The 24,948-nt window shown below is 41.3% G+C and overlaps 3 protein-coding genes across 6 annotated transcripts; 1 reads left to right on the top strand and 2 right to left on the bottom strand.

The window, feature by feature from the left end:
- Positions 1 to 264: 264 nt before the first annotated feature.
- Positions 265 to 8,587, bottom strand: TUBB1 (tubulin beta 1 class VI). Of its 4 annotated transcripts, none has more exons than XM_030462780.1 (5): positions 8,318 to 8,587; positions 7,803 to 7,960; positions 2,629 to 2,737; positions 2,328 to 2,438; positions 265 to 2,209 (listed from the first exon to the last, which is right to left on the bottom strand). In XM_030462780.1, exons 2-5 carry the CDS (start codon positions 7,824 to 7,826, stop codon positions 1,137 to 1,139), a joined length of 1,317 nt encoding a protein of 438 aa, XP_030318640.1. In that variant the 5' UTR covers positions 7,827 to 7,960; positions 8,318 to 8,587; the 3' UTR covers positions 265 to 1,136. The 4 variants fall into 4 exon arrangements, with proteins under 4 accessions (XP_030318640.1, XP_030318641.1, XP_030318642.1 ...); XM_030462781.1 differs by having other exon boundaries at positions 8,434 to 8,587; XM_030462782.1 differs by lacking the exon at positions 8,318 to 8,587 and having other exon boundaries at positions 7,803 to 8,056.
- Positions 8,107 to 13,679, top strand: CTSZ (cathepsin Z). Its single transcript, XM_030462783.1, is given in 7 exon segments — positions 8,107 to 8,218; positions 8,220 to 8,299; positions 8,779 to 8,942; positions 10,807 to 10,986; positions 11,611 to 11,761; positions 12,021 to 12,183; positions 12,675 to 13,679. Coding segments are annotated over 7 exon segments (912 nt in total). The 5' UTR covers positions 8,107 to 8,158; the 3' UTR covers positions 12,789 to 13,679.
- NELFCD (negative elongation factor complex member C/D) lies at positions 13,502 to 23,369 on the bottom strand. The gene is made up of 15 exons (XM_030462779.1): positions 23,184 to 23,369; positions 22,625 to 22,740; positions 22,328 to 22,437; positions 22,026 to 22,135; positions 21,617 to 21,724; positions 20,861 to 21,013; positions 19,996 to 20,126; positions 19,715 to 19,880; positions 19,054 to 19,188; positions 18,369 to 18,508; positions 17,611 to 17,725; positions 17,190 to 17,285; positions 16,810 to 16,950; positions 16,321 to 16,450; positions 13,502 to 15,924 (listed from the first exon to the last, which is right to left on the bottom strand). Exons 1-15 carry the CDS (start codon positions 23,247 to 23,249, stop codon positions 15,890 to 15,892), a joined length of 1,752 nt encoding a protein of 583 aa, XP_030318639.1. The 5' UTR covers positions 23,250 to 23,369; the 3' UTR covers positions 13,502 to 15,889.
- Between the last annotated feature and the right edge of the window lie 1,579 nt (positions 23,370 to 24,948).

Here is a 24,948-nt window from a genome sequence, read left to right as displayed (position 1 = left end):
CACAGAGCCTGCTTACAGACCTGCCTGTGGTTCTCTGCTCACCAAGATGCTGCTGCTGTAGACTCAAACATCAGCCATGACTTTCTTCACAGTATATTAAACTCTTCTAAAAGCATAATAAAACAAGGTCATTCTTTTTTCATGTAATTTAAAGTTAGTCCTTACAAGAAGAAACTGATTTTTTGTCTAACAAATATTTCAAGTATTAATCTTCTAGAATGACATAGTATTTTATTTTAAAATATATTTTAAGTACAACATTAATAGATCGCTGTGAAGAGCAAGAATTTTTTTTTTTCCTGAAGATATGTTTTTGATTTAACTTAAAGCTAACTATCTGCAAACCATTCCATTCATTTGCTCTACTTAATGACAGGAAGAAAATTTACAATAGTACATGGAAAAAAAAAGAGCCCACCAAAACTATTACACAGTGTTTGCAACTTTGCATGCTAACATAACTCAGTCTATAGTCTGAAATAGAAACAAACCACGCAGTAATAATGAATACAAGCTCTGCAATAATATAAGCCAGCAATGTGATAAAATATTGAGTACTTTTATAAAAAAGTAAAAATGTGCATTTTCAGTCTTTTGCCCCATGTTGTTTCCCTTCCCCCTGCAACTTAATGAACTGAACTTGCCTGCAGATCAGTCTGTGGAGTGTGTAATAAAACAGATGCTGTCTTCACAGGCCTTACAGATGCATGTGTTCCTAAACCATAAGAAGTTCACAAGCCATGGAATGTGTTTACCTGAGAATAAATAAATTTGATGATGCGATAGCGTATTTTGCTGTTGCTTATGATCCTGATATATACACACACAGAGGCTGTATATTACATTCAGTGTCTGGTGAGAGTATTCTGAAAGTGAACACATTTACAAGACTGCTTGTCTTCATAGTGATGCTTTCTTAGGAGATATTCAGTGTTAACAGTTGTTTATGAGAGTAAAGCATAGCTGCCATTAATCTCAAAAGCATTGTATTGTAATACTGGGTATATTTTGGCCAGATGCAGAGAAAATATTCTTAAGGAAGGTGTTATTTTTGGTATGCAGATGATGGCTACTGTTTTCTCTTTACGGAGTGTCAACAGGCTTATTCAGATAATGTGTTGGTATTATCATTGTTTTTACACTGCTTCCTTTTCTGGGCTGGCTTCCACTTCCACCTCTTCGTATTCCTCAACATCTGCAGTGGCATCCTGATACTGCTGGTACTCGGACACAAGGTCATTGGTGTTACCTTCTGCTTCAGAAAACTCCATCTCATCCATACCTTCACCAGTATACCAATGGAGAAATGCTTTTCTTCTGAACATAGCTGAGAACTGCTCAGAAACCCTGATGAAGAGCTCCTGAATGGCCGTGTTATTGCCAATAAAGGTAGCTGCCATCTTCAGTCCTCGTGGTGGAATATCACACACGGCCACTTTGACGTTATTAGGGATCCACTCCACAAAGTAGGAACTATTCTTAGTCTGGACAGACAGCAACTGCTCATCCACTTCTCTAGTAGACATTCTGCCTCTGAAGATGCACGCCACGGTCAAGTAACGTCCACGCCGTGGGTCGCAGGCTGCCATCATGTTGCGTGCATCAAACATCTGCTGGGTAAGCTCTGGCACTGAGAGGGCTCTGTACTGCTGGCTACCTCGAGCTGTCAGTGGAGCAAAGCCTGGCATAAAGAAATGAAGGCGAGGAAAGGGCACCATGTTGACAGCCAGCTTCCTCAGATCCGCGTTCAGCTGACCGGGAAAACGGAGAGAGGTTGTGACACCACTCATTGTTAGGGACACTAAATGGTTGAGGTCACCATAGGTGGGATTGGTGAGCTTTAAAGTTCTAAAGCATATATCATATAGAGCTTCATTGTCGATACAAAAGGTTTCATCTGTATTTTCTATTAGTTGATGAATGGAGAGGATGGCATTATATGGCTCTACCACTGTGTCAGATACTTTGGGTGAAGGCACAACACTGAAAGTGTTCATAATCCTGTCAGGATATTCCTCTCTGATCTTGTTGATGAGGAGTGTGCCCATACCTGAGCCTGTACCACCACCAAGTGAATGGATGAGCTGGAATCCCTGAAGGCAGTCACAGCTCTCACACTCATTCCTGACCACATCCATGACGTTTTCAATAAGTTCAGCGCCCTCTGTGTAATGGCCCTTAGCCCAGTTGTTTCCAGCACCTGAATTACCTGTAAATAACATTACAGAAAGAATATCCACAAAGTTAACAAAAGGCTACAAAGACAGAAGTTAAAAGTCCATTTTGGGACAGCTGGCTCTAGTTTGCTGTCAGCATGCTGTACATACCATGAATGAAATTGTCAGGTCTGAAGAGTGGGCCTATTTTACTGGACCGTACACTGTCCATCGTACCAGGTTCCAGGTCCACCAAGATAGAACGGGGCACATATTTATGGGCTGGAAGAAAAGAAAATGAATTCAAATAAGTGCTGTTAGAAGTCAAAGAGACACGCTTATAATCTAATCTGAAAAAGCCAAACCCACCTACAGTGATTTTGGAATATTATTTTTTTCATGTACTTATTTTAACCTTCACATTGGCTTTGCAGAGTGTTCTGCCATCACCCTAGCAGTGCTGAGCACTTACAGTAAGCCTCATTGAAGTACACATTAATTCTCTCCAGCTGCAGTGATGGACCCCCACAGTAGTTTCCAGCGATGTCAATTCCATGTTCATCACTTATCACCTCCCAGAACTGCAAAAGGAATACAATACAGAAACACAGGAATTCAATACACAAAGATGTACTATTGGTTTTCAGCAGCACTATTGTGTTCAGCAGCAGCTCTGCTGTGCTCATGCCTGACTGCACATGGAGTGGGAACTGGGCCTGAAGTGGGAGATCTTTTGTCATTTACGTATCAGATGAGAATGGGGATCCCCTCTACCTCTCCAGGTAAGTTCAAGGGAAAAGTTTAGTAAAACATTCATGCTGCTTAGCACCCATGCAGTAATAGCTGGAGGCCTTCGATTTGTTCCCCTTACAGTAAAGGAAAACTAATTTAAATAACACAGATCCTTGTTGATATGCACTCAAAAACAGTCAGGGGCAGGAGATGGATTTGAGACTTTGTTTTGAGGCCTGTCATGCACAAGTGGGACTGTGGCATGGCAAAGCTGGCTCAGAATAATTTGCATGTGAGCAATACTTTCCAAAAACAGCTGTTGGTCTTAAACATCCTATCTTGACACTCACATGGATGTCTTGTACAGGGGCTCTTATCTAGGCCCCAGCCACAGCAGTGCTAAAGTAGACACACCCACCCACTATAATGACCAGGCTGCTTCAGTTTTAAAGGTTTTCTGGTTTAGCATCCAGTCTCACTTTTAGTGTACACCTTTGCCAACATATGCATGGTGGTTGTGTGTGTGTGTGTGTGTGTGTGTGTGTGTGTGTGTCTACTATTATACAGGTCTTCTTAGACATAAGTGGTTTCTAGATCAAAGCCAACAAAATATATAAATCTTTCAACTATCACACTGGCTGCATTCAAGCTCTCTGGGTCTAACATGACATCCACAGCTTCATGTTCAAACAAGAGGAATCAAGGTGAGATTTATGGGAGCAAGAAACGAAGAGAGAACACAACAGACCAATTCTACAAATATCATGTGTCTTCAAAGAACCCCAAATTGACCCAGACACAAGTGACAAAATTACCTTTCACAGGAGGCCAGCTAGGCATGAAATCCTTAACAGCACTTTATGCCTCTCAGAAAAACCTAATTGCTCACTAATAGCACAGGTCATTCTGTTGACTACTATGATCCCGTATTAATGATTATAATGTGGCAAAGCTACTCCTGTATGGCTGAACTAAAGCACTGGCTTCATAGCTTTGCAGCCCTGGAATTACTGGCTCCTTCACTTGACACAGTATTTTGCAGACTAGATTAGTGCCCCCTGAAATGTGAGTCCCAGCAGGAATGCTCTGGAGCACTTACAATCCATGTGCCATAGTTCTTGCAGATGTTTTGTTCTTACAGTCTTAACATCAACCTTTGCACGAGGAGCAAGCACACCTCATGACTTTCACATCAAAAAATTCATATTCACTGCTAACATTTCATGCATCTAACCAGTGGGTTAACAAGCAATTGTTCCCCCTGAAAGTCCCCATCCATTAAAGATGTTTGAACTGCTACTGCTGACTGCATTTACTACTAATGACCAATGCTGAAAAGAGACCTTACCTTAGATCCAATTTGGTTCCCACACTGGCCAATCTGAAGGTGCACAATTTCACGCATTTTGTGTAGCTTAGACCTCTGGGCAGCTACAACCTGAGAGGTTTTCTAGTTGCAGTCCCCAGAACGTCTCCTCTTTCTGCTGCTCTATCAGCTACACCCAGTGGAGTCCACCCCAAGGGGCCTTTTTATACTGGTGGCACCTGTCACTCAGCCAGCAAGGGGAGTAGCCAGCAACTCAGGCTGCTCATCACAGCATTTCACAAGGAGGAAAAGTGCCTCTTCCCTGCCCAGGTACAGGACCCAAGAGCACAGGTACATTATGGAGTGTCTTGGAAAAGAAAGCTGTCACACACACACCCTACAATGAATTCCAGTGCCCACTGCAACAAACTGTGTGATTCATGAATATCTGTGCACATTATATTTGTACTTCATTATTTTATACTTAATGTATATACAAAAATATATTAATTTATATAGAGAGCATGCCCCCAAATTATTTATATTAAGTACATGTGATACTGCCACATAATTTACATTTTAACATTATATAAATCATCCAGGACACATTCCCTAATCAAAACAATTACAATTTCTGAGCAGTAACTTCCTATAATCACAATATTCAGCACACTGACAGGCAAACTTGTAGTTCACTAATAAGAATCATTCTCAGCATCCTACTTTATGAAGGAGGGAACAGGATCAGTAAGAAAAAATGCTTTGTAAAACATGAATATGAACTCTCAGTCATCTATGTTCCTTAAACAATAAGGATCCCTAAATTTCAGACAACCTCACATCTGAATTACCTTGTGACTAACTTGCATATGTGCTCTTTCTCCCTTTCTCTCTTACTTTCCTACCATTAAGAAATACAGTATTTCTTATATCTATTTTCTTCTATCTGAGAGGCAATATTTCAGCACTTGCAAGGAAAATGCTAAAAAGTTAAAAACCCAGTTCCACTGGAGCTAACTATCATGTCCACTGTGTGAAATGTTTCACTGCATTAAAGGAAACGATGCAAGGCTGAGCAAAACATGACACTGCCATGTTGCCTGCTGATAAACAGGACTAATATCACTGAGCAACAGAAACCCAGAATGGACTGTCTTCTGGAAGCTTATAGTAGTTTTATTACATATCAGAAGACTGCCAGTGCTTTGCAAGTGTTCCTTTTGAGGACAGGAAAAGGAACTATAATTAAGGAAAGCACCTTAAATTATTTTGTATAAAAAGATGACAGTGGAAGGACTTGACTCATCGAAAGTAACTATTTTACCACTTCATGGGTTGCTAAAGATAAGGAATCTCTGAGCTTCCATATTGTCCTAAAAGAAAAATCAGCTTATTCCAGACTTCCTCACCACATACGACTTCTACTTCTTCCACCAGCCAGTGGAGAAACAGACAACAGCTCCTAAAACAAAGTGTAGCACCAGAAGTGCATTGCAAAAAAGTAACTAGCAAACACTCTGTCATCCTCTGCCAAGCTATGAGCTATGAGGAAGCAATAAAAGCAAGACTTCAAATTTAGGCAGATTTTTTTTTCCTTAAAACACAATCATTTTATCATTTTTCAAAACCTAAGTGTTCTCAAAACAGTTTAGTTTACTTAGCAAGACAAAGTAGCAGTCCAGCTCCATTGCTGCATTGTAGGTATTTTCTAAAATGGCAGTGGATATCTTCTACAATTTCCTAACACAGAATTCCGGAAAGTTTATTTGAATATTCACTTCAAAATGAAATTTCGTTTTATTTATGCACATTTCATATTTGTTTTCTCCAACCATGATAATCGAAAAGTCCTGAGTTCTGTAATCAATTGCTGCATCCTGAATAGGAGCTGCATTGACACAATGTGTCAGAGAGCTACTGACAAGCAAATAAATACTACATAAATATTCAATATATTAATCTACAATAGGCATAACTTACAAAGGAGCTGAAGACATTAATTCATTTTCCAAAACCTTTGGCAAAATAATTTCAGCAATAAATATACTCACTGCGAGCATCTCAAAAGAAAAGAGAAAAAAAAAAAAGGGGGAAGTGAAATAAACATGAAATCACTTAACTTGGTTTTTCTCTTGGTAAAAATAGCTTCCTGGAATCATGTGCCTCCTCTGAAGCACTTCCTTATAGAGCCTCAAAAATCATGCCACATGACACAAAGTACCTGAGGTGCTTTGTGAAACAGAGGTGCTCTTGTGCATCTTTTCCCTTTCCTCCCCAGAGTGCATTTGTATGAACTCTCAAGTCTGCCTCCACATCAAAGTTGGTACATGAAAACCCTGTTTTTCTCTGCAGATTTTATTTACAGGCCTTTCACTCCTCAGCTCTGAGAAACCCCAAGCCTGTTAACTGCCTGAGTGTGCTTCCCAGGCAGAGCCATTGAACATGTGCTATTGCAGATTAGCACTCTGAGAGTCACCGCAGAAAGAGGAGATGGTGGCAGAAGGGTTGGCTTTGAGGGACCTTTGGCACTACAGAGATTAGGAGCAGCCTGGTGCTGGGCACAGCTATTGCCAGTCTGTCCCACAGTGTCTATTATCAGGCTGCCCACTGCTTCCATTGCCTTCAGAGTAGGCTCTAGATATCAAAGCCCTGGTAGCTAAGGCTAAGGCCACAAGATAGTCAAGCTCTTTTGGTTTCTGGTTCTGTTTTTTCTTTTGTTATTGGGCTGGGGTTTTTTGTTTCTGCTTCTCTTGGTTGTCACCACAGTACTCCTCAACTTTTTGAAATGTGGTTTACTTGGGAGGTGCTAGCTTTTCACAGTTGAGAAGAAACCCTGTTCAAGATGAGACAAGCCTGACTACAGGCCACCAGATAATTTTAGAGATCTGTGAATGACTACCAGATGAGCTGATGCTCGTCTCAACTGATTTGGGCTAGCTAAACATACCAACCCCCCAAAACCAGGTTTTGGTACAATCAGAGTGCACAGCAGAGTAGTTAGTCACCTTCCCCACACTGCAGGTCTGTGACCCAGCAAAAATTTGATGCTTGCAGCATGTGAATTAATCTGCTCTGTAGTGCCCTTAGTTGGGCCCTACTGCAACAACTAAAGTTACTGTGGAGTTTGGAACATTTGATGAATCGCCAAAAAAATCAACTGCACAGCAGGCAGGCTCAGTTCTTGTTCTGCTATTCCTTTTGTTTCATTGGTTCTCAGTGCCTCAGTTTCTCTATTCATAAAGTGCACTTTATAAATCCCATATCTTTTGCAAAAAGTGCTGAGCTATGAGTAAAGAACTGGCTGTGGTTTGTTAGACCTGTTCACCAACCATAAGAGCTGTATCAAACACACAGAAAAGACACTACACAGATACTACAACCTAAACAAATACTTAAATCTTATGCAGGAAAATTACAAAATTATTTTTAATTTTGACTAAATCTTGTAGCAGATAATAAATAATCTTCAAATGTTCTGAAACCTAAAGAATAGCCTAGAAAATGGACACAGGTCTGTATTCCTTTTCAAACTGTAGCATAAAAGGGCTTGAGGAATTAAAAATCTGGGACTAGCGAAAAAAACAACCGACCTAAAACAACCAGCTTGCCTGCTTTGCTTCGGTTTTGAGCATGAGATGGAGACTTGTCCTGGGGGGAGAGCCGGGACAGCAGCATTCTCTTGGGGGCACCGGGCGGGGGCTGCAGCTCCCACAGGCAGCGCCAGCGCCGCGACAGAAGGTGTCTCACCGTGTTTGCTTCTCATCCCCTAGGAAATCAATTCAATGACAGAATAACAGACACGAAACAAAGAGGACGAAAGGAGGCTCTGCATCCATCCTTCCCTCCCAGGTGAGCACGCAGCTCCGGGCCGCCCCCGGCTCCGCCCGCGCCCCAGGGCCGCCCCGCCGCCCTATAAGTGCCATTGCCGGGGCCTTGCGGGGAGGGAAGTGCTGCAGCTCTGAGCATGGCCGGGACGTCCCAGCGCCTCGCCTCCCTCCTGCTGCTGCTTTGGGGCTGCTTCTGCCCCCCCCGTCCGCGCCGGCCTCTACTTCAGGGAAGGGCAGCACTGCTACAAGCCGGCCCCGAGGAAGCCCCCCGGGGTGAGGTGAGGTTCACCGCCCACCCCGCCGCCCCGGACCCCTCCCGGAGGGGTGGCGGGGAAGGGACCGGGGGGGGGGGGGAGCTCAGCCGCAGGGCCGGGGAGGGGCCTTGGGGAGCCGCCAGGTCTCGGGGGATCACCCCAGGACTGGAAGCCCGGGCTCCTCGCTGCCCAGGCGGGGTCTGGGGGAGCTCCTCGGGGTAGACCTGGCCTCCCGCTGCTCCGCGGACACCCCGGGACCCGCAGGGAGCGGGGGGGTCCCGAGGCCCCGCGGGCAGGGAGCGGTCACGCTGCCCGCTGTCACGTGGCCCGCGCTGGCCGCCGGACACTCGCGGCCTCGTTACGAAACGCCGTGAAAGCGATTTTGTATGTGTGTGTATATGTATATATATACATACATTTATATATGTGTGTATCTGTATGAACCCCTCATTTGCCTGCAAATCCAGGCCAGGGCGCTCGTTCTAATCTCTGCCTGCACGCAGGACCTACCCCCGCCCGCACGAGTACCTGGACATCTCGGCGCTCCCCGAGAGCTGGGACTGGAGGAATGTGAACGGCGTCAATTATGCCAGCACCACTCGGAACCAGCACATCCCCCAGTACTGCGGGTCCTGCTGGGCCCACGGCAGCACCAGCGCCTTGGCAGGTATGCTGGGCTCAGGGCTGGGCACTGCCTCCCCACCCCGAGCTGCTGTCCCCACTGATTTTGTGAGAAAAGGAAGTTTATCTGCCGCTTACAAAATAGGTCACAGAACCACAGAGTTGTCAGATTTGGAAGGGACCTCTAGAGAGCATCTAGTCTGGGTTGTACAAAGAAGGTGTGCTAAAGTACTGCAGTGAAAAATGCAGCAAAATCTGAGGATGTCTGTGAACACACCAGGAGCAGTGGGAATTCCCAAGCTGAAGGCAAGGAGGTTTTGTTTCAATAGAGAAAGCAATCAGTGTGAGGATGTCCTCACCCTCTCAAAACTGTGGGAGAGAGGCTACATGGCATGGTCCCCAAGCTGTCTGCAGGAGAAATGCCTTCATAGCTCCTGTCTGCCTAGGGCCTGGAATAAGAACTGGCTCTTCCCCCCCCCCCCATTCATGGTGGCAGGGCGATGGTAGCAGCAGCTGCAAAAGCAGTTACCATGTCTCCTTCCCTTATTTTGTATCTCAGCTTGCTGCACTACATTTCCAACAGCCAGGGGCTGTTCCAGCCATGGCTGGGGATAAAGAAAAGAGAGAAGCTGCCTCTCTCCTGGGAAAGGCCTAGAGGGTATTAGCTTCAAAAGCTCTGTCAGTTGCATCAGCTGACTACTCCTGACTACCCCATCACACAAGCACATCTAGTTTTAGCAGATACCCACCACCCTTTTTCTTGGGGGGGAAAAGGAAGTAAAGGTTTGCTTCTAAGAGAGCACATGATTTGCATGCAACAGTAAATGCTGAAGAAGTCCTGCTTGCCTAGGGAGGCTGTAAGCAGACTAACTGAAAAAGGAACATTTGCTCAGAAATGGGAAGACACCACAGATGTGTGAGCAGGCTGCGGGAATTCTGAAGGATCAGTTGTTAAGCAGTACAAGAATACGGATTTGCATGCAACCTGCCATGATCTAGTGAAGTACAAGGATGCTATGTTTTATCAAATACAGCAACTTTTGGTTAAAACTTAATTGCTATGCCAGTATGTGCATAGTATGTATAAAAAGTTGATTTTAAAAATCAGATCTGTATTCTTAACTGCTATGAACAGTTAAAGCATTCATTCCTTCTCTTTTTGGTGGAAACTAGGCTGGGATAATGCTTCCCAGTTCTGTCAAGGATAGCTGAATGTTGTTAGTACTAATGAGATTAAAAGTACTCCAGTAGCTTCAGTTAAGATTGTTAATGCACTGTGAGAAGCAGTTTATAAACACTTATCAGGAAGTTTTTCTGCCAAGTAAGCCAGTTGTTTCTTACAAAATAAGGCAGCAAGGTGCAATGCCTGTCTGAGATGGAAGGATAAGAGATGTTGACACAAAAGAGATTATACTTCTGGAAGCTTTTCCTTGCTTTGTGAAGATTGTATCTCAGAGCCAGAGACCTGGGCTGCGTGGGCTTTTGACTCTCTGCATTATTTTATGCATAAATCTCTACTCCTGTAAAAGAGCTTAGTGAGAGCTGGCTTTATGATGTGTATTTTAAAACTCTTTGCTTTGAAAGCCAAGAAACAAATCTGAAAGTTTTCAGAAACTTGACTTAAAAGAGGTCTAGGGCACTTCAAGGCTTTAAACAGATCTTACTCATCTGCATATTTTTGTCGAGTTTTTAATGGAAAAAGCTTTTAATGGAAATCCCACAATAATAATTCAGCCTACTGGTTTGAGTCATGCCATGTGCTTTGTTGTTGACAGTAGAGGCTTTTCCAACCACAAGTAGTGTTGTGTGCAGTTACAGGCTCAGTGAAGGAGAGACAGTTTTATCAGCAGTTCCAAATGTGTGGCCACACACAGATTCCACTAACAAACCCCAATTTCTTACCCTTACAGATCGAATCAACATAAAGAGAAAAGGTGCCTGGCCTTCTGCCTACCTCTCTGTTCAGAATGTGATCGATTGTGCTGACGCAGGATCCTGTGAAGGTGGAGACCACTCAGGTGTTTGGATGTATGCCCACAACCATGGCATTCCAGATGAGACCTGCAACAACTACCAAGCTAAGAATCAAAGTAAGATGCCCATTTGTTTTGCTGTAAGGCTTCATCTCAGGTTTAGCAGATCTTAATATAAATATAAAGATGTTTTTTGGAGGTTCAGTGTACTGGTTCCTGGATTTCAGTGTAGTAGCTGCTGTTTGACTGACAGAACAGGTTCTCTTTACAGGTCTGTGTGTCTTCTTACTCTAGCCAGACATAGCATAGCACTAATTCATGCCCAGACAAGTTTGCACAGCTAAACTGTTTAAACTTAATCTCAAGTCTGTGATACACAATCTCTAATGTACTAAAGTATTTACAAGTGTCACCTCCAGCTAAACAAAGGAGAGATGTAGCCTTTGTCTGGTCATGTATGACTGGAATAGTTTCGGTACCTATAGAGTAGCACATCTGAAACCTTTTGTCATTGAAGCACTTACACCCACAAAGGAAAAAATAGTAACTAGTGATTGTAGAGAGTTCAAATGGGGTTTCCAGAAAGGAATTTATCTCAGCAGAATAAGTATGTATTAGTAAGTACTCCTAAGTTATTAATACCTGTCCCAAATGAGTTAAATTTTAAAAAGTTTAGTGTCCTATCATTAATTAACTTGAAAAGTTTTCTTTTGCAGTGATAACACCACTTTTGTTTTGTAGAGTGTAAGAAGTTTAACCAGTGTGGAACTTGTGTCACTTTTGGGGAATGCCATGTGATAAAGAACTACACTCTTTGGAAAGTTGCTGACTATGGGTCTGTCAATGGAAGAGAAAAAATGATGGCAGAAATCTATACTAATGGACCTATCAGGTAAAAAAAATCTTGACAAGTAAAAAAGAATGCTTATCTACTAGTAATGGGACTGGAATAATTTTAAATAATTCTAATGACCTGAAGTGTACTACTCCACTCTAGCATATGTTAGCAACTCTGCACTAATATGCAGACTTGGACTTATTTGTAGATAAATTGACATCTTAAGTCAAAATGCAAGAAAAACAATTGGTTTTTTTAGCCAGGCCCTTGTTCTGATCCCCTTGTATAAAAATGTTTTTCTCTGTTACTACAGCTGTGGCATAATGGCTACTGAAAAGTTGGATGCTTACACAGGAGGACTTTATATGGAGCACAACAAGTCACCTGTGGTGAATCACATTGTATCTGTGGCTGGCTGGGGAGTAGAAAATGGAACAGAATACTGGATTGTTCGAAACTCATGGGGTGAACCCTGGGTAAGGAAACATGGAAGGAACAAATACACTTGCAGAATGACCTTTCAAGGAGAAGGGGGGGTTATTCACTTGCTACAGAAAGCTGCAAAGCTGTCCAGTGGGCAGGAAAAGTAAAACTTTCTTTGAAGTAGACTAGCAATTAAAAAATTAAACTTAACTGATTTGAAGAGAAGGATATTCAGCCAAAGTTACTTAAGATATGTCAACTCAGTCCCAAATGCTGCTCTTCCATGGACAATGCAGTGTAAATTGGGCAAGTGTAAATTACTGTTAGATGTGGGCAAAATATCAAGTCACATTTTTGGAACAGATAAGGGGGATGCAAAGCAGGTGCCCCTGTTAAACAAAGTTGCCCTTTTAACCCAGTGTTATGCTTAATCTCTAGTGAATTCACTTAAAATGATTTGTATTTGGAAGACAGAACAGACTCAACAGCACACATTGTCTGTAGTTATGCTTTCTAATTCACAATTGAAATTAATTCCTTACAGGGTGAAAGAGGGTGGCTGAGAATTGTGACAAGTGCATATAAAGGTGGAAGAGGAGCAGAGTACAACCTTGCTATTGAAGAGGACTGTGCATATGGAGATGTTGTACTTCCTTGACTCTATACTGTAGATTTTTCTGTTTAGTTACTACTTAGTTTGGAAAACACAGCCCAGCACAACTTTCTTCTGTTTAAAGAATACCTGTCTAAAACTCTCACAGTTCAACACCATCTGGCAGTTTTGCAAAATTAGCCCAGATAGCAAGTAAAATAAAGCATTACATATACATAAAGCATATATACATCTATATATGTACATGCTATGTATATGTATATTTAAAATACAGATACAGTTTTACATAATTGTTTACAACTTCTTAAAAAGTAATTTACCCATGGAACAGTTATCTGCCTTGATGCACTGTATTTAAATCATATTGACTTAATCACAGAAATTGTGGATGGTAAATCTGTACATTTTTAAAACTACAGATTAAAGCAGACATGCTGAGAAGGAAAAAGTATACTCAATATTTGGGTTGAGAACTTATATTAAATTCTCTTTAAAGGATTCAGCAAATATAATTTCACAATGATGCAGATGAAAAAAACCAAAGATAAGTCTGGACAGGATATATTGCAAAACTAAATGCCCTGTTGTTTCTGTGACCTCCTGATAAACTGTGGTTTTGGAAGTCTCAATGCAGTTGCTTTTATCTAACCAGAATTATACAAAAGAAATTGCTTTGATCAAAAGTCCAGGCACTTAGTTATTTAACTGTCTTTGCTCTAATTCCTTGCTTTAACATGTGATTGGCTGTGCCATTTTTCTCCTAAAGAGGCAAAGTACAAATTGCCACAGCCCCAAACTCTTCACTAATTTGAACAAAGGTAGCAAATTACCTTCCTTAAAACTGAGCCATTTAAGTGGTAAATGGGTGCCATATCAAATGTTACTAACTGGTATTGTTAACTGCATTTAATAAACAGACTTTCTTACATGACTGTATGCATATTATAAGATGGTTTTGATTGTCTTCTGTTGTACCTAACAACTCGCTACCCACAACTAACTAGCACACTAGCTACCCAAAACTTGTCCAGGATGGTAGTGCTTTTACTGCATTTTTCTGTATGAAAGGGTTAGCTGACAGCACAGTCCATACAGCAACTATGATGATTCAAAGAACAACTCAGGTTACAGTACCTCTACACACACTGCAGATTACCATACGTGCTACAAGGAAGTATCTGACTGCAACAAGCAAGGGAAAGTAGAGACATCCAGGTGCAGAACACTACTTTTAAGTGTCAGTCTCCAAAACCTATCATAAATCAAACCAACCTGTGAAGTATGCCTTACTCAAACCTGTAAGTTGAAGCTTTTTAGTGGTGCAGAGAAGGGAAAAAAAAAGTTTTCAGTCACTGTCTCTATTATCAGCTACATCACAGATGGTATTTTCTGCAACTTACCTTGGTTTTACCTGTGAAAGAAAGAAATCTGCTCCTAATCAGAAAAGTTCTGCAGACCAGCAAAGACCCATAAAAAAACCCAAAACTGACAGTGCCTAGGATGAAGTTGGGGTGGTTGTGCTGTTCTGACCATGTAGGTGTTATGATGAGGAACACATTACAGACCTGAGGTTAGGCTGTATTCCATCAGGCTAGGAGACTTCAAAGACTGACTTTTCGGGTTATTGTGGACCCAATTTCTGGCTTCCTGCATACAAGAATCAGGCACTAATCATTAGGTGTTTAAGTGTTGAGAGTTAACTGGGATGTCTTCTATTGTCTTATATATGTCTATCTTCTATACTATCTTCTATTGTCTTCTATTCAAAGATATGCAAAGAAGTTCTGAACAGCTGCTGCAGAAGTTTTGCCTTTTTCAGGCTATGCTTGAAGTTGATTAGAGCACTGTAAGTGGTATGGTAAGCTCAGTCACTGTGGAGCAGGGATGTAAAGGACCAGCTGGGGAAAGGGAATATGCACTCCTTTTTGAAAGGAGCTAAGAACCTAGACAACTGACTGCTGCCTCAAGAATTATGGTGGGTTAAGAGTTCCCACTGATGAACCACTAGCAAAGAAGAATAAAGTGACTTCCTTTTTAAATTTAGATCCAATTGGGCTTTAAATGTCCCTGTCATTTAGAGGGCAGGGTCTTCAGAAAAGAGGTGTGCTTGGAACAGCACAATGGGCTTGTCTATACCCCTGATTTATAAACACACAGTATCTGCCTGTATAAGAAATCCAGGCTGATGAACAGAAAGAAACAGTGGTCTTGATGAAATGATGAAACTTTGAAAGAAATATCTGGAAAAGAAAAAAACCCTTTATTTAAAGGTAAATTAAAACCTTGGGTGCATCCCCCACTGTTTGGCATCAACCAGAGTAGAGAGAAACGTATAAAAACCAAGTCACAACAAAAAGTAATTAAATTCCTGCACATTCATGTTTTCAGATAGCAGTAGATTTCCAACATGGTAATGAAACTTACCAGTAACACTTGATGCATATGTTCAACAAAAATTAAGTAACACATTCATGTGGGATTCCTGTTACTACAAAAATAACTTTGACTGTTAAAACTCTACTGTGTTACATAAGACATTTTTGTTTGTTTGTTGTTTTTTTCATAATAGCAAATCTGTAGGATATTTAGACTTCTAAAGTAATGCAAAGGTTAGAAGGAGGCATTGTGGCTTCTATGAAGCAATGATCTACACACCCAAATTGCTTTTTTACAACTCACATCAAAAACTAAAGCATTTGAGATGTAGTCTTCAGAGAACTATCTATAAAATGTTTTTTGTTGGAATTACCTTCCTCATGCTTCAGGTTTTGTCATTACACAAAGAATCAGTGATAAATTCTTCAAGTAACCAAAATAACATTATTTGAAATAAATCTCTTTCTCTGCTGCTGTCCCTTTAAGGATATTCAGGTTTATAGTGATTTGTTAGCAACAGAAAACCCTTCAGTATTATTCCATTTTAAAAAGTATATCAACAGTCCTCTGATATGAAGCTCAAGGTCCCCATGCAAGTCAGTCAAATACCCTTCAGCTTTTTCATCCTTGTTTTGGATTTGTTGGTTTGTTTCCTGTGGGGTTTGTTTGTTTATTTTTTGCTCTTGTGTTGCTCAGTTATAGAATCTTATTGGTGGAGAGCATAGGAAAGTTGTGTTCATGTGCTCTGCATTCTTGAGATTTTCCAATAATTAGTTCATCACAATAAAGTTAGATTTGCAGTGAGCTTAAAAGAAAGACAAAAAATGAAAGAAAGTGTTCAGTACATTACTGTGATTTGTTTGCATGTGGATTTCTGTATTATGTAAATAACAAGGATTTTAGGCTTTGGACAGATGTTTTTCATTTAGGATAGGAGTGTATTATGACAGACTCCTTCCCTGTCTATCCTTTCTCTACTACAGCACTAGTTCTGAAAAAGCAGTATTTGTTCCCAAATTCCTTGCAACTATCTAGAGATTCTTGATTAAGGGAAATTTAGTAAACACAGGCCCCTGAAAGAGAAGTTATCTGTGAAATATCTAGCAGGCATTCCTAAGTTTAAGCAATCTTCCTCCTAAGCATTATTTGTAAATTTTAAATACAAAAGGAAGCAGCTATACAATGAATAAATGTGACTTACCTATAAACTCAGTGACAGGATCATGTTCACCTTCTGTTTTAATAGTACCTGCAATACTCTCATTCTCCAAGATAGGAAGAAAAAGCTGTACAAAGTCTGAGGTATATGGAGGAGCAATCACATCCAGCACCTGAAACAGCAGAGAAACATGGATTGTTCTTCTAGCTAGTGACTCAGGGGGGACAGTATTTAATTCAAAATACTGCTCTTGAAATCATACAAGTGAGTGCACTTGAGACCTCTTGCTCTCTATACAAGTAATTATTATATATTCTCGTGGTACTCCACCCAGTACCTTCATACTTTCAGAAGCAGGGAGTCAGTAGGACTGTCACATCCTAGTGAATTCTGCTATTACAGACACTGCTCCAAATCTGATCTTGTATCTTAACATATTTTTGAATCTGAGGCAAGCTGATTTAATATCCAAACACATACAACCAGTATTTTTATTTCTGTATGTTAGTAAAACATAATTTTACTGCTGACCTCTGTAACAAAGTATCTGATCAGAGAGATATCTGTATCTAACTTCTCCAGGCATTTGCGGATGTAGCTGACAACAGGCAGGACGTATCCTCGACTGAGTAAGTGAACCATCCTATCCAAGAGAGTCTTCTTCAGTTCCAGCTGGAGTAGGGCACACAGGTGGTGGAGGGAGAAAAGAAACCAACAGATTAACACTGCCTCTCTAAAGCATGCAATTTTTATTGCTCATTCTTATTGATACAATATCTATGTTACTTTTTAACCATTATCATATTCTTAAAATAAACTCTTAAGATACCTCCTGTGACAGCAGAAGCTGTTATCTTGACTGCGAGTAACTAATATGAAGCAACACAAGTCCTGAATCCTTCAAGAATTACCTGTTCCATTACATCAAGCTGTGAATGTTCTGTTTCAAAAAGCTTGACAAGAAGTTGCAGAACTTGGGGATGAAGAAGCTGATGGCATGTACTAATCTGCAAACAAGGAAAGTTAGATCCTCAGAAATTCATTTTTAAAACCAATTCACCAGTTAGGCAAGTTTACATTGATGTTCAGTGACAGATGTTAATTGTTTTAAAAAAGTACTCCACTGTTTCTTTCCTTGATGCCTAAGTTTTCCTACTTTCAATAATGCTGAGATGAAAAATCCAAATAATTAACTCTGAACAGGAACAGATTAATCTCTATATGTTTAGTGACGTATTGCAAATGTTAGGCATCCAGTGAACTGGACGTATTTCCAGTCACAAGTGTCAGAAGTGTTTTTACTCTCCAGTGAGATTTTCTAAACACTTTTACCTCATCCAGTAATGCCAGATGAACTGGAGTGTGATCAGTCTGCAGCTGGAAGTATCGTGGTTCTGACACTGTCCAGTCCACCCACTTTAATACACCCATTGCCACCACTGGGAACCTACAAAAGAAGAGATCACTTTAGCACAGGAGAATTAAAAAAAGAAGAAAAACAAAACACAAAGAAAAACCCACTAAAAAAAACCTCCAAACACACCAAAAATGCCCAATAAATAAAAAGTCTAAGCATATTCTAACAGTTCTAGTGTTAATTTAACTTACAGCAGAATTAATAAAGCTCAGAAAGTTTTGCTTGAAAAACTGCCAGCACAACAAGAAAAAACAAAGGAAAAAAAATTGAACAAAAGTTTCTACAAACCTCTTCCCTGCTCAGCACAATATGCAAAAAATACAAAACAAAATTCCTGTACACACCAACTTTGTTTTAGTTTATCCAACGTCAGCTATTTTATACTTTTAAGAGGAGAAGAAAGGACAAATCTATTGCTAGGAAAGCTTTATTAGGAAGAAAAACTACTCTGCCATGTTTTTTCTAGTGGCAGTGCAAAGCCTTCTGTGACACAAGGACAAACTGGCAGATACAGAATTCTGAAAGCTGCTTTCAGACCACAAATTCATGTATTCTACAGTGAGAATGTTCTCACAGAGTATCCCAAAAAGGCAATTCCCTTTAGAAGTACTGCCTCTCCTAAATAATACCTTCCTTCCACCAACTGAAGCTTGGGATCAGTCTCTCTGCTCACCTGATGCACTGATAAAGAGTGCTCAGTTCTGCAACCAACTCTGATGCTCCTTTGTTCTCATTGCAGCACAGGTTGTGGACAGTTTCAATGGCTTTTGAAGTTGACTTGAGTTCATCTTTGTTTATGCTGACTCTCTTGTTCTGAAAAATTGCAAAGTTTGCAAAAATTGCAAAGAATGCAAGAGACTACACAGGATGCCTTTGGTTATCTGAGGAAAGGAATTGCAACCAGTGATAAGCCTAAGATTACATCATGTTTCTCAAATTTCAGACTCAAGTGCAAGTTTCAGAAGAATTAAGTACCAGCAAGCTGAAGTACAAGGATGTTTGCCTTATTTAACTCCCTAAGAATTACTTTATCCAATTCAGAGAATTAAATTATTCTTCCTCTATTCTTCCTCTGAAAAAGTACACACTATTCTTGTAACACAGAACTGTTAGTAGATAAACTTTGGGGTTAGGTGGAGGAGGAGAGAAAAAATACTCAGTGCAGACTTTTACAGTACTATTTGATCATCAGGATCTACATTATTTACTCATTTCAGTTATACCCAGAAACATTTCATGTCAAATTAAATCAAGCTGAATACATCATCTTAAACTGAGTAACTTCCCAACCATACATTCTTTTCACCACAGTCTTACACTGCATGTAAAATAATATTATTTACAGAACTGAACATTACCTTTTTCCACATCTCTACTACACTAGCAGCATATGCCAGTATGTGAATATATTTGTGTTTATGATCCTGGTTGATCTTAGCACCTGGCTTAAACAATGACTGCATGAAGAGGTCCAGAAAGGCAGGTACTCGAATCTGTGAACAAAATTAATGGTTTATTAGAGCCTGAGAATTATGACTAGAAATGTAATTTTTGCATCTGATACACCTTGCATAGAGTGAGATATTCCCCTTGGAAATGTCAGATAGTTTTCTGAAGAAACACATGAGACAGTGAGAAATTTGAAATGTGCCATTTAGGCCTGATAATAACAAATTACAAAAGTGGGTGGTTTCTTAAATTATTTTATTCTTTGTTAAAATAAAGGTAATTAATTCCTTGTTGTCTTTATCTCCTATTGAGAAATTCTTCAGTTAATTTAATTATATGTAAAAAGACAAGTTGGAATTAATTATTTTAAAAAACCCATCACGAAGCCAGTGCAAAATAGAATACAAGTGGCAGTTCTGTGTTTAGACACTACTTAAGATTATAGGGGGATAAGCCTGAGTGCTTACTTCTCCTTTGTGTCGACAACACTTAGCACAGTAAGATCTCACACTTCTGAGTGCTACTGCAATAGAAGTGAGATTCAGAGGTTATAAAGAGATAACTACTAACCAGTTCTACTGGAGGTGGGTCCATGCTTGTAAACATTTTGAACAGGACAGTGATATCTGCTGGATTCAGAGCTCCTTTGGACAACATTGCACCAAGAGCTTGACATGCTCGAGGATAGGAGGCTGCAGTGCCCAGTGCTAAAGTGATCTGACTGGCATCATGGCCTCTGCATGAAGAGTAAAAATACACACCAACTCATCTTCTTAATTCAGATGTTTTTCTTTCACCCTCACCAAGTAAAGAGTGACTTACACCTCACTAATGAGCTAAGTCCCACTTACTTCTCATGAGCATAACGCTGAACCTCCTGAGCAATCCTTCTGACAGCTGAGCCTCCTTGCTCTTCTTGAGCCAATATGGACATCATGGACTGAGCAAAGAGGTAGGTGTGTTCTCCATGGCACACCATCTTCTGTGAATGCACACACCAAAAATCTCACCAGTCAGCAGGAAACACACAACGATGTTTCTGTGTGATTATACTGCTGTGATTGTAACAACTTCACTGAAATCTACTCACACAAAGGAAACGAAAAGCCCGACACAAAACACAAACAACTAAACAAGAAAACCAAAAAGCCAACAGCCAAAGTGCACAAAAGCACAGTATCACTATGCATTATCCTATACATGAACAAATGGCTAAATCGAGAACTTAATTTCTTAAATGCCAAAACAGGGAAGAAATGTTATCCTACTTACACTCAGTACATTCTCTGCAATACTTTAAGCTAATAAAACTAGAAACCCATTTAAAAGTTGTGCTATCTCACAACACAGAATGTATCTGGGTTGATTCAAATGGCAATTGTCACACTGACATGGATGATAACAGAGTTCTATTAGTTTGCCAGGAGACTGACTACATTGACCTTTAGATCTTGCATTATATGTGACAGAGAAGAGTATTTCTTCATCTTTTTACAATCCATTTAATAAAGAAGGAAATCTTGTCTTGGTCACAGAATGATCAAAAAGCATAAATTTCTATGTGTGAACTCAGACATCTTTGTCTTCAAAGGATTTTGTAAGACTTAATGTCAAGATTCTCCACACAATGATTTGTATATCCTAACCAGAAAGAAAACCATTATTTTCTTTCCACATTAAAAAACCAACAAACAAACAAACAAGCCCACAACTTACAGCAAATTCAGGGAGGTTTTTTTCAAGGTTTTCTTCTCCTCCATCTAAAATTGTTGCCAGAGATGTACGCAGGACTCTGGAAAATACTTCTAGTTGCTGACACGCTGTTGAAACACTGGTTATTTCTCCTTGATACCCAGCATCAGAGATAAGCTATAAAAACAAAAACATCACAGAAAACTTTTATTGTTTATATTTCAGATATACTAACAAGTCTAGAAGAACACACAGACGCAAGATTTGCCTCTGCATATGCTTAGGGGTACTCATGTTCATCATTTTGATTACAGAAAAGGAAGCCAATAAAGATGCAGCAAAAAGAAAGTACAATGAATGAAACCATAACGACAGAGAGATACTTTAGCACAGAAGATCCATCAAAACATTCTTTCCCTGTCACAGAAACATAAAATTGAAACATTCCACTGCACCATAAATCCGGAATTTTCAAATGCGGATCATAGGAAAACCAACCAAGCAAGGAAAAAAAACCCACAAAAAACCCAAAAGCAAACAAAAAAACCCCAAACAAACACACACCCCCCACAAAACCACAAAACCAGAACTTCAAACTGGGAAGCTACACTTACTACTTGCAACTTGTGACATACTTCCTCCCACCACTGTTCTAACATTTGAATAAGCAGCATTATATAAGAATACATAAAAGATAGAGGCATAACCACAGACAATATTTGCTGGCAGAACAATTAGCCCTTTATGGATATTCTCACTTATTAGATTTGAGCATACTACCTTCACAGTAAAATTAAGCATTAAACAGTCAGGATGAGCTTCTGCCAATTTGTAAAAGAGATCTCGCCACGTAGTATGTGCTATCATTTGCTCGAGCCAGGCTGGAGTCTGAAAAGATCAGAACAACACAGAGAAATGTGAGAATATCTAGTCAAGATCATCAAAAGTAAGCCTTTTGCCTCTCAAGAGGCCTACAAGCTGTTATACAGGATTTTAATACAAAGGAAGATGTAGTAAAAGCTTCTGAGTATTCCAGTGAAATAGTTAGTTTTTTGAAGCCAGTTGTTTTTCTAACAACAAAACTTGGAAAATAAAATTTCCCCTTCCCCACCATCTACTTCTCTATCAGATAAAAACATCTGTGTAGGATCTATTCATGGAGACATAGCAATATGATTTTCATGCACACCTCTCCTTCCTCTGTGAAGATGGAATCCGCTTTCCGAGGGTCAAAATGCTTGATAAGCAAACTCTTCAAATGGTTTTCTACAGTTTCCTGAACTTGCACTGGCTCAACACCTGTACAGAAGGAAAAAAAAACTTGATAGATGTAATCCAATCAAACAGAAGCAAAATCTCAAAATTTTCAACAAAACCAGAAACTACTCAGAAATTTATCAAGAGACAGAAGATGAGAGCAGAGCAATCCTCCTGGTATTCCTGACAAAAGACAGACTAACGACCCAAATTATACTGTATCACTTGTCACACCTGTTTGAATGAGCCATTCTGCCAGCAAATTCACAGTCTGTGCCACTGCAGTGTAGTTTTCAGAGAGGAGCTGGATAACATTCTCTGGACTTCCTCCTGCTTGGAAATACCTGATGAAAGGATTACAAAAGAATTATTTGAAAGCCGTATTACAACCAACCAAACAATAAAACCAAACTGAACTCTGAATAAAGGGAAAACAATAGCATCATTTATACATTTCCACACAAACTGACATATGAAGTGACAGCGCTGCACCTGTAACATGCACCATAACACACATAGGGCCACACTCACCTCTTTAATGTGTTAAATATAGACGGCTCCATTATATAGTCTGGGGTTGAAAATTTCTTCAGGCACTCTTGCTGGACTTCAGCATCATCTTCTCCCTCCCCATCCTCATCGTCTTGCTATTCACAAGCACAACTAAGTCAGACACCTTTCTTGTCTCGTTTCTCTTTTGCACCCTCATATTTAGGCAATTTTTGCCCACAGAAACTCTCACACCTGTGCTCACCACACCAAGTCACCTGCTCCCCACAGACGCCTTCCTTAACAAAGGAGGCACAAAAACCCGCATCACCGCCTGGCAGTTGTTTTCCTCTTTTCTAACCACAGGCCCCGGGGCCCACCACAGGGAAGAGTTTGTGCTTAGACGAACTTTTGGCTTCAGTTCGCAGCCTCAGACGCGTCTCCCCCAGCACACGGAGCCAAAGGGCCCCAGACCCCCCCGGGGAACAGGCGGCACCCCTCGGGAGAAGGATCGCTCCCCCTCACAGGCCGCTCCAGGCCCGGCCCCGCGCTGCTCGGCTCCCGCCTCAGGACCGAGCAGGGCAGCCCCGCAAACCCTCACCGTCCCTCCGTCCGCTTCGTTCCCCCACTCCGCCGCGCTGCCTTCGAAATAATCAGCGTCCTCCATCACTCCTCCCGTCGCGCCCCGGGCCGAAAAAATCCGCGGTGACGGCCGGAACCAGGCCGCGACCGCCCCTCCGGGCGGAGCCAGGCGGAATGGCGGGCGCGGAGAGGGCGGAGCCGCGGGCGGGACGGGCGGAGGAGGGAGGATGGCGGCGTTCGCTATCGGAGGCTTGAGGCAGGTGGGGGGTGAAATCCTTCGCCTTTTTCTGGAGCGGTGGCTCATGGCCACCCCAGAGCCGCCTCACGCCCCGGGAGGTGCGGGCAGCGGTGCGGGGAGGGCTGCGGGGAGCGGTACGGGGAGGGCTGCGGGGAGCGGTACGGGGGGGGGCCGTTACCTCACGCCTCAGCGCGGCTTTTTGCGGGAAGCGAGGCCGCTGCGGGCTGGGTTACGGCTGAAACCACTCGTGAACAGCAGCAGATAAAAATGAGACAAAAAGAGAGGTAAGGTGGCAGTGGAGGTTTGCTCTGTCCCCGTTCAAGCAGTTCGTCCCTGGCTGGTCACTGCCCGAGAGACAAGGCAGAAGACAGCATCCAGTCAGAGGGAAAAAAAGAAGCCAATGGAAATTTTAAAAGCAGACTTCCCGACCCCGCAAAACCTTCCAGCAAGGCAGCAATTACATGGGGTTTGCAAGAGAAGAGGGGAAAAAACGGATGTCTTGTTTTCTGGCTGTAGTTGAGTACCACCAATTTCCTTGCAGCTTATGAAGTGTGGAGATGATATGAAAAAACAGCAGTAAGCTGATAGTAATGATCACATTTTATGGTAGATTTAAAATTAAAAATCAAAACAACTAAGAACTGGGTCAAAAAGTTAAGAACATGAAGATAACTTCGGTGGAATAGAAGTGGTAAGATTTTAAGGACCAGATTTTAGTGGTTAAGTTTTAGGACCAGCACTGGTAGAACTATGTCCCTAAAAGCTTTTGCCTCTTCTCATCACAAACAAAATTTTTTTGGGGGGTTTCTTTCAGCTTAAGATAAAATCTTGAAGTCTTTGATATATAAAAAAAGAATTAATAAACCAACCAGAGTCTCTATGTCTACTGGCATTATGGTTTTTAGTTCCCTCTCTGGGCAGCTGAGAGATTTCTGCTGTGTGAGCCAAGTTCCCTGTTTCTGAGGCTCTGAGGCTGTCCACAAGCACACAGGGCACTCTGGTACACAGGATTTGTCCTCCTGTACACGAAGCTGGGTCTCAGGACCTTAGTGTATTCCTTCTTGGGTGCTGCTGGGGGAGAGAAGGTCCTGAAGGAGACCAACTGCTTGATAGGAAAGGCCCAAAAACCCAATTAAAACTAAGTTGTAGCATCTTCAAGAGATGCAGCACTTGTTTAAGTGTGATCCCTGTAATAAAGGACTTGCTGCACTGAAAATTTCAGCATAGAAAATATGCACCATCAGCTGAACTGCAGCACAGCTCGAGTTGTGCTGTCATATACTGCCCTACAGTGGTGAAGCAACCCTTCCTGAAATATTTCTTCAGTGTTTTTGTGAGACCAGGGTAATGTTCTTTTTGCTCTCTTAACAGGAAGGAAAAGAGACTTTTTCAGAATAAAAGGCATGTATTGAAGTAGACACACAACAAGCACATCTCTACCTGTGCTAGATGACTGCTCAATCGTCTGCAGTTAGGAAAGACAATAAAGGAAAAATTCAACTGTTATGGCAGCACTGGCCATTTTTTACAAGGAAAGAACTGTGTG

Source organism: Calypte anna, chromosome 20, assembly GCF_003957555.1.
Source record: "Calypte anna isolate BGI_N300 chromosome 20, bCalAnn1_v1.p, whole genome shotgun sequence".
Taxonomy (NCBI): Eukaryota; Metazoa; Chordata; class Aves; order Apodiformes; family Trochilidae; genus Calypte; species Calypte anna.
This window is presented reverse-complemented; position numbering and strand designations above follow the sequence as displayed.

Excerpts from the sequence above, each read along its gene's own strand:
- TUBB1 (XM_008497829.2), bottom strand. The coding sequence starts at position 4,293 with ATGCGTGAAATTGTGCACCTTCAGATTGGCCAGTGTGGGAACCAAATT. Across the intron at positions 2,439-2,628 it reads GTACTTCAATGAGGCTTACT|CCCATAAATATGTGCCCCGT; the intron begins GTAAGTGCTCAG and ends CTTTTCTTCCAG. Across the intron at positions 2,210-2,327 it reads ACCTGACAATTTCATTCATG|GTAATTCAGGTGCTGGAAAC; the intron begins GTATGTACAGCA and ends TGTTATTTACAG.
- NELFCD (XM_030462779.1), bottom strand. The coding sequence starts at position 23,249 with ATGGAGGACGCTGATTATTTCGAAGGCAGCGCGGCGGAGTGGGGGAAC. Across the intron at positions 21,725-22,025 it reads TCTTCACAGAGGAAGGAGAG|ACTCCAGCCTGGCTCGAGCA; the intron begins GTGTGCATGAAA and ends TGATCTTTTCAG. Across the intron at positions 17,726-18,368 it reads ACTCTTTATCAGTGCATCAG|GTTCCCAGTGGTGGCAATGG; the intron begins GTGAGCAGAGAG and ends CTTCTTTTGTAG.